Source organism: Scaptodrosophila lebanonensis, unplaced genomic scaffold (genome assembly GCF_003285725.1).
Source record: "Scaptodrosophila lebanonensis strain 11010-0011.00,11010-0021.00 unplaced genomic scaffold, SlebRS2 tig00000113-arrow-arrow-pilon, whole genome shotgun sequence".
NCBI lineage: Eukaryota > Metazoa > Arthropoda > Insecta > Diptera > Drosophilidae > Scaptodrosophila > Scaptodrosophila lebanonensis.
In genome coordinates this window covers 1,742,570-1,750,887 of record NW_022060575.1, presented here as the reverse complement: position 1 = coordinate 1,750,887, position 8,318 = coordinate 1,742,570, and the positions used below count along the sequence as shown (strand labels likewise).

General features: G+C 36.7%; 2 protein-coding genes across 3 annotated transcripts; both read right to left on the bottom strand.

The window, feature by feature from the left end:
• Window positions 1-1,153: 1,153 nt before the first annotated feature.
• On the bottom strand, window positions 1,154-1,946 carry LOC115628375 (moonshiner). Its single transcript, XM_030524453.1, has one exon. The coding sequence runs from the start codon at window positions 1,924-1,926 to the stop codon at window positions 1,366-1,368; it is 561 nt and encodes a 186-aa protein (XP_030380313.1). The 5' UTR covers window positions 1,927-1,946; the 3' UTR covers window positions 1,154-1,365.
• A 784-nt stretch (window positions 1,947-2,730) lies between these two features.
• LOC115628281 (protein rhomboid-like) lies at window positions 2,731-6,233 on the bottom strand. Of its 2 annotated transcripts, none has more exons than XM_030524310.1 (4): window positions 6,103-6,233; window positions 3,525-4,020; window positions 3,323-3,469; window positions 2,731-3,259 (listed from the first exon to the last, which is right to left on the bottom strand). In XM_030524310.1, the coding sequence occupies exons 2-4, from the start codon at window positions 4,018-4,020 to the stop codon at window positions 2,931-2,933; spliced, it is 972 nt and encodes a 323-aa protein (XP_030380170.1). In that variant the 5' UTR covers window positions 6,103-6,233; the 3' UTR covers window positions 2,731-2,930. The 2 variants fall into 2 exon arrangements, with proteins under 2 accessions (XP_030380170.1, XP_030380171.1); XM_030524311.1 differs by lacking the exon at window positions 6,103-6,233 and adding an exon at window positions 5,643-5,753.
• Window positions 6,234-8,318: the final 2,085 nt, after the last annotated feature.

Here is an 8,318-nt window from a genome sequence, read left to right as displayed (position 1 = left end):
ATAATAATATTGAGGAACTAAATGTTGAAATTTCTGATAAATTAAATAAAAATATTCTGGTCGCCGTCCTCCGCGATTCTCAGAAGAAGTATCTAAGCGCTGGCAAATCGAGAATTAAAATGTAAAACTTCTGAAAAATTAAATAATAATATTGTGAAATTAAATTGTGAAATTTCTGAAAAATTAAACAAATACCTAAGTGCTGGCAAATCGAGAATTAAAATATGAATCGCCTGAAAAATTAAATAATACTATTGTGGAATTGAATGGTGAAATATCTGATAAATTAAAGAAAAATATTGGGGCTACCCTAATCTGCGATTGTTATACCAAGTACTACCAAGCGATAGCAAATCGAGAATTAAATTGTGAAATTTCTGAAAAATTAAATTATTATATTTTAAAATTAAATTTGTGAAATTTCTTATAAACTAAATAAAAATATTGTTGGCGCTCTCCTCTGCGATTCTCATACCAAGTACCTTAGCGCGGGCAATCGGGAATTAAATTGTAATATTTCTGAAAAAAAAAATTATATTTTGAAATTCAATTGAAATGCATTGTAACGGTGCATTTTATGGTGCTCTTGGAGTAGATCTTAGGCAGTGCCTTTATTGGGTAGAAATAAAAACGAAAGAAAACACCAAAAATACAAACTTATCTAACTAAGAGTATCACTCCATTGTACTTATAAACATCTTTCTTTATTCCTTAACATCCTGCAACTCACTTATAAAAAGTACTCTTCATTGTATTTCATTTTTCCAAAGGTAGTTTTAACATCCAATTGATAAAGAATTATTAGTTTATCATCCAGTCCCCCGGGATTAGTGATTTTCCGTCGTTTTCTTTCTCAGACAGTATAAAGGTTAGAATAATTAAGTCCGAAAAATGATAAGATTGTATTTAAACTAAACTATTCGACCAAACATTGTTCTTACCATATAGAATTGAAGGACTTGTTGCAATTGCAATTAATATGTATACTTATTGATACGATTTGTTTTTATTTAATTACATATAATTACATGGTTTAACAAAATTCTTACTTCCATATTTGTGTTTGTACTCTAAAATACATCTTATGTATAAGGAACATATGATTGATAATTGAGCAACACAAAACACTTATAGTACACTAAATTTAGCCAATTCTGAACTGTAAGCTTATGGACCTAATCCTAAATCTCATACACATACATACACATACTTGTATATATGTATGTATGTAAATATATATGTATGTAAATATTGAAAATGTATGTGTATGTATATAGATATATGTATATGCTTATGTGCATACATATATGAATAAGTACATTAATTGCCAAAGATAATTGAGATTGAGCTTACATGTTACATAACTTAACTTTGCAAAGATTTTAGCATTTTATCGACACATTTTTGCAGAGCATCGGTAGCCACATCAATCTGCTGCTCCATAATTTCGCATAGCAGGTCCCAGGTCAACAACTGCTCAATTAAATTTTTCTTAACAACAAATGCTGGTACCTCTATATTGATGCGGCGGCACCGCCAATGCGGCTTTAGTGGCGGCACGCAGATTTGGTTAACAACAATTTCGTCATCCTGAAGTTCCTCCAAAATGACGCATGCATCATCTAATTGTTGGTGCGATTTAAGAAGTGACTTAGGTTTTTTATGTGTAGTAGTGCGACGCTTTTTAGGCTCCGGTATTGGCAAAGGCACTGGATTAGAATCAGGCTTTCGCTTTTCAAGATTGTAATTTTTCCGCCAAAGAGACTCCAAACTGGGAAGCGATTTTTTCTCAGATCTACTGAGCAAGTTATCCACACTAAGACTGTCGATAGTTTCTTGAATCACATGCCCAAAAAAGCTGTGCGATTCGGAAATCCAACTAGGTATAGCTTCTTCCTTTTTAAGAGCCTTCTTTTTGGACGTCATGTCGATATCATTATATAATGCCTTACCAAATTTGGCGCTGAAACTGTTTGTTTTTAAGAAGAAACGAGCATAACAAGAAGATTGGAAGAAGATGCCAACTGTTTGAAATATCAATGTGTACATACGCTGTTAGGGGAAAAATTGAGTCTCTGTATTCATATTGCCGCCATTATTTAAAAAACAATAGTTATTCGTAATATCTTTTTATTAACTTTATATTACAAAAGCTATTTAAAAATAGTTTATATACTCTATTGGTGCTGTTATACTTTAGTGCGCTAGCAATGGCAGTGTTAATTTCCACAAATGCAGTCTATAATTTTAATTTCAAAATTCAACTTTGAATTTGAAACCAATTACAATTTACTTTTATGTCTAGCCTGAGGTAGGATTGCCCAAAACACGTACACTTTAGTTTAAGGCCATGGAATTTTCATAAGTTGTATTTGATCCAATGGAAATGGTGTTTGTTTAGTAGAGCTTTGTCTATTGTTTCAGTTGTAATGGCAAAATATATAGTCCTAGACTAACAAAAAATACAATTTTGACGAAAAAGTTTAGTTCGTTTAATTTAGGTTTATATTAAGTCTAATAGCCTACAAGCTTGAATATCCTTGAGCTTTATGCATTGTGTCTGAGAATACGTCTAATCAGTTCAATTTCTTGTAAATATAGATACTTTTTGATAAATTTCAATTTCAAAAACGTTGTACTTTGAAGCTACCTTTAAAAACTATGATCGATTGCGTAGTTTTCATAATGAAAACGGACATACGAATGTATGGAATTTTTTATTATATTACATAATATATATTATACATGATAAATAGATACTGACACTGCGTGCATTGCCCGCATTCAATCAAAGAAAAAAACAATTCACTTGCCAGTTAAGAAACAAAAACAAATTAACGAAAATGTTAACAACCAAAACAAAAACATAATTGCCATCATAATCCAGCGCTGGCGTTCAAAAAACAAGGCAACTTAAAGCTAGGCCAAGCTCAGACTTGGAAGTCATTGAAGTATGTTTCGGTGAATCGAATATTCTCCATGCGCATGTTGAAAACCCCATTGAGCACATTGAAGGCAATAGCAAAAACAACGCAGGCAGTGTAAATGCCCAAAGCGATCCACCAGAGAAGCTGTTCGTGCAGCTTCTGCTCGAAGTTCTTCAGCACCAAAAGGCCAATTGTAAGTCCCGCTACAGCGCCTGCCAAATGCGCGACATACGAAACAGCATCTGAACTGACCAGCGTAGTTGAGAGCGTACTGGTAAGCGATTCTTCTCCCGCGTACCGCGCATAAATTGCAAAACCAAAATCAAACGAGGCTGTAAATTCACAAGGACATGACGAATAACTTTATATAGCAAATATCACACGCACACTCTTACCAAATATAAGTATACACGCCAGACGCATGACGCCGTATCGCATCTGATGGTAGTTGAGCAAGACATTGGCCAGATGTGCGGCCAAAAGCGCATAGACGCCGCCACTGGCGCCAACAAGAAACACGTCCGGGTCGAAAATGCTGGTGCCTGAGAAGACAGAAAAGTATAAACAAGAAATTGTGTGTTATTCCGTAAAGCCTACCCAAGGAGCCGGCCAGCACGCCCGAAAAATATATGCAAGCAATGCGCGACGAGCCATGTACCATTTCGAGCGGTAGGCCAAAGAGCAGCTGCACCATCACATTGAATCCCAGATGGAACCAGCCAGCGTGCACCATCATATAGAGAAGAAAGCGCCAGATTTCATGCCGTTTGTCCGGTCTATAAATGAATAAGGAGTCGGTGGGTATAGGACCCGTGGGTGCGGCCTCGCCAACGACCAACGTATGATATACAAAAAATCCAAGTTCAATGATTGTCACCAGTATAATGAAGAACGGCGGCGGACAACAGGTATATCGATCCGCATAGTACTTGCGGTCGCGCTCCTCTGGTAAAATCTCCACAGCCACAACGTGTACCATTTTCTTAAAAAACGGTGGCTCGTTAAGCACCAACTGAAAGTCGTTTTCAGAGCAGACCTCGCGATCCCGATGATGCACAGCGCATTTAAAGCTACGTGTGCGCTTGCCGCTCATCTGCAAGAAAATATTTAAATTGAATTTAATCCCTCCGAACTTATGATACTACGAAGCATTTTTGTATGTATACGGAGCTGGCAATCAGAAACAACACTTAAGTGACCTCAACAAGTCTCTCTTGCCTAGGATGCCCTTAATTTGGATTGCCATGAAAACTTAATCAAGCCAATCCTATATGAACTCAGTACAACTGCAAAAATCATACTGCCTACAACAGAATTTCCAACAATAAATACCGATACAGTTGTAACACAAACAATACAAACCGCAGAATGAAGATATTGGATATGATAATATCGGAACATGCCGACAACACAAATCGCATTATGGAACATGCCATAGGCTATGTGGTCTCAGAGAACGCTACCGGAAACGTGGCTGCCACTTCATTGGACGAAACCACCGCCAACGCAATTGCCAAGCACATTAATGGCATTCTAGTTCCCACTGCACAAAGCGCCGTGCGGGATATGGAGCCCAACAATAAGTTGTGCTACCTACGGATTGCCACACGAAAGTATGAGTTTCTCATTGCACCAGAAGATCAATTCACCGTCACAGTCATGCAAGAAGGTGTTGAAAATGATTTATATGACGAACAATAAATATTTCTAGTCATTGATTAAAACGCAAAAAATAAATAAAACAAAAGGCAAATTAAGCAATTAGCAATTATATACATTAACTTCTATACATTTATCAACTTCTATACATATCTATTTGTATAGCTGAGCGAAGAGATTTTTTACCTAGTATATTGCAATATAAGAAACGCCTAATATATATGATACACATTTGAAATGGATTTGAATATACATATTATATTATGGCTATTAATAATCATCAGAAATAAAAATAATAAATTTATCCTCAACAATGATAAAGTAAAATATACCCCGGTGGGATAATTAATAATTTATATCGGAAATACCCACTGGAAATTGTTTTTTGATTTGTATTGTTCATTCATGGTGGCACGATTATCATTCTTAAATGCAATACAAATGCCTTAGTATAACAAATAAACGTAAGGCAAATAAACAATTTTGGCAAACCTATTTGCATTTCTATATTTTAATGGATTTTTATGCGAAGCACTACAAAGGTTTATTATCTTAATAGACAGAAGAAATATGGGCAAAATCTTTCTGAAAAATTCAAAAAGCCAGAGTCGGCCCAATTGTGGTCATATCTGTGAGCCAAATCTGCAACATTAAGTTTTTACCCCCTTAAAACTAAACGAGCCATAAAATTATGAAGAAACAAGTGTAGGAAAGTTGTGCGAATGTGTAACTCAAATCGCACAGCAAAACTACATTTTTTGTATGTAATTAAGATGTTCACAGAAGATGCGAACGTACACAATTAAGGCGCTCATAAAACTAACCATCCACAGCAACAACAATAGTAACTGCGCAAATGACAGCACAAAAAATCTGCAAACGGCGGAAAATGTGTATTGTGTTTAATTAAAAACAACGGCAGCTACAGCTAAAGCGATAGCAAGAAAATCCAAATGAAGCCTACACGCAATTACAAATTCACGATTACAAAACACAAATCCCACCATTTAAGTCTGTCATCAGAGAAGCAAACTAGTACTCCGGCAAAATACTTACATCCGCTTGTCTCCGATGGGCCTGTTATGATAGGGGAGGAGAAACGGGGAAGGTGGCGGTGGCGATAAATCCATTGGCACGCGTTTTTACTTCTTATTCGTCGCAGTGTTTCTTAAACATTGTAATTATCAAATTTATTTAATTGATAATCGCCTACGGGGCCACTCATTAACTAGCCAGCCGCCCACACTCTTGCAGTTCGCATAATTAAAAGCAATGCAAGAATGGGCTGCATAAAAATACACACATGCATACATACATATGTACATATGTATATACATACATATGCAAGTAGTATGTGCACATGTAGTGCGAGTGCAACTGTGAACATAAAATTTGTGTGTAACTATGCGTAATTTACCGACGTAAATACGTGGTAAGAAAAAAATGAAGTAACGGTGCTTTGGTCATTGAGAATGCGATGTTGTTGTTTTCGCAATGCACATTAATTACTACTTACACAAGGAAAACTCGCGCGCGTGGCTATTAGCTTACAGTTCTTATAAACATAAACATAACTTTTAAGCTGTGCCGAACAAATTTACAATAAACATTTAATGCTCCTTGCACGCCGCCAACGCTGGAAACGGCTTTTGCGAATTTAACTTTTTACCTACAGATTCGCGGCTCTGCCCACTTGCTGTTCAGTGTCACCCTCCCCAAAAAGTAATATGCATTTGTGCCAATTTGCAACTGCCCCGCCTCGTGTTCCAAATTACAGTTGCTACTGATCTGCCAGAAATTCGGCGTATTCTGTTTTAAGTTATGAATGAAAATCAAAAATGCAATGGATGGGCTGCGTAAAAACTCTGGAACACCCAAGTCCATTGTTAAACAGCCAAAAGAAGTGATACATTTGGTTTCGGTATCATTAGAAGTGATTGTACTGCAGGTAAAGGGAACGCGCCAATGGACACACACACACACACACACGCATGGATAAACTAGATCAAAACATTTGCCGACGCTGACACACTTTATTGATTGCTAAAACGAAAATTGTCCAATCGCACACAGTTATCATTTACAAAGTCAGTTCTACGAGGGATCTTCTATGAAAGATGCTAGCAAATTTGCAGTCGTGCTAACAAAAACAATGGGCACTATTTGTTTACAATATGCACGTTGGGTGTGCTTCACTATTCCTCCCAACTAGACTACCTTTGTCCTTGCGGCTGATAATGTCGTTACCAATACCGCCAATGGAATTATCCGGGTGAGTCGACGCCACATGCCGTCAGCGCCCAGGCAAGCCAGCGTGTTATGTGTGCTGACCATAGAAATGTACATACACACATTTTCTGCCTCATTCAAAATATCAGAGCACAGTTTTGGGTCGAAAACATAAAGCGACAAATTGACGCAAAACATTTAACACGCTCCTCCGACAGGGTCAATATTTTCACATTGGAAAAGGACGACAAACGGGCGCTTGAGACTGCAGCGGCGACGATGGCGGCAAGTTGCCTTTTATAGTAAGGAACACCTAGAAAAAAATTCTGTGAATTACGGCTGCTTTACTGCTAGGTTTGTTGTCTATGTGTGTAGGTGTGTGTTTATTGTTGGCCATGAGCTATGCGCAAAAAAAGGACATCAGTGGTGGCGGCACGGATACCGGCAATGTCGGCTTCTCATGCCCTTATTCAGCTTGTTGACATTTTTATTCCAAACAGTTAAGCAATATTTATAAACTGCTGGAACTGCCTGTCGTCTATGCTGGACAAAGGACGCGATGTGGTTGATTGTTTTCTGAACGTGTGTGTGTCCTATGCGACTAATGTTGGGTTTATGTTAACTAAAGCAATAATCGCATACTGAAGCAGTTCAAAAATTTGATAATCCCAACAATAAAGATGTGTAGCTAACGCATTGAGAATTGCAACTAAATATTAATTCAATACAAAATAAGAAAGGAGAAAGCCCATCTCTTTAATGCCTGCAAAAAAAAATTTGTAATTGTCTACACGTAAATTGAGTTAAAAATTTCAAGAACTACGGAAACTAAGTAGCTAGCTCTGATACTTTCTGAGATCATTCTACAGACAGAGGGACGGACATAGCTATATCAATTCGTCTTTTCATACTGATCAAGAGCTTTTATGTACCTTGTGGGGTCTGCCACGCATCCTTTTGTGTGTTACATATGTATGTACATTCGCTCAAAACTAGAATGCCCTTTAACCCTTTGGGTACAGCTTATAACAAGTGTGTTTATATATACCCTTATAAACTTTGGAAATGGCTGTTATATTTATACATTTCATTAATAAGCAAAAAATTTTAATTTGTTACTGAATAAATTTTACGCAACATTTATCATTTTGTTTAACAAATGAAAAAACTCATCACAAATAAAACTTTTTTTATTACAAATTTGATATGCCTTTATGTACAAGTATATTACATACATATATGGATATTTATGTAACAACATGTTCACTGTTTTCAGAGTACGTAATGCGATTTGTATTTAACTCGATGTGCATAGAAATATCCGGCGTTGAGTGCTAGTTGGGTTTAAACACATTTTTGCCTGAATGCATACGGGTATACTGTCAAGGATTTCCGGGCCTTTTATAAGTATGTTTGATTTCATTCAAAGAAGCTTTACGGCTTCATTATCCTAAATACTTGAAAAATTGTCATTTGGTCCTAAGGAGGTCAACGCACTCAAGC

Excerpts from the sequence above, each read along its gene's own strand:
- LOC115628375 (XM_030524453.1), bottom strand. The coding sequence starts at position 1,926 with ATGACGTCCAAAAAGAAGGCTCTTAAAAAGGAAGAAGCTATACCTAGT.
- LOC115628281 (XM_030524310.1), bottom strand. The coding sequence starts at position 4,020 with ATGAGCGGCAAGCGCACACGTAGCTTTAAATGCGCTGTGCATCATCGG. Across the intron at positions 3,470-3,524 it reads CGTGCTGGCCGGCTCCTTGG|GCACCAGCATTTTCGACCCG; the intron begins GTAGGCTTTACG and ends CTGTCTTCTCAG. Across the intron at positions 3,260-3,322 it reads GGCGTGTATACTTATATTTG|CCTCGTTTGATTTTGGTTTT; the intron begins GTAAGAGTGTGC and ends GTGAATTTACAG.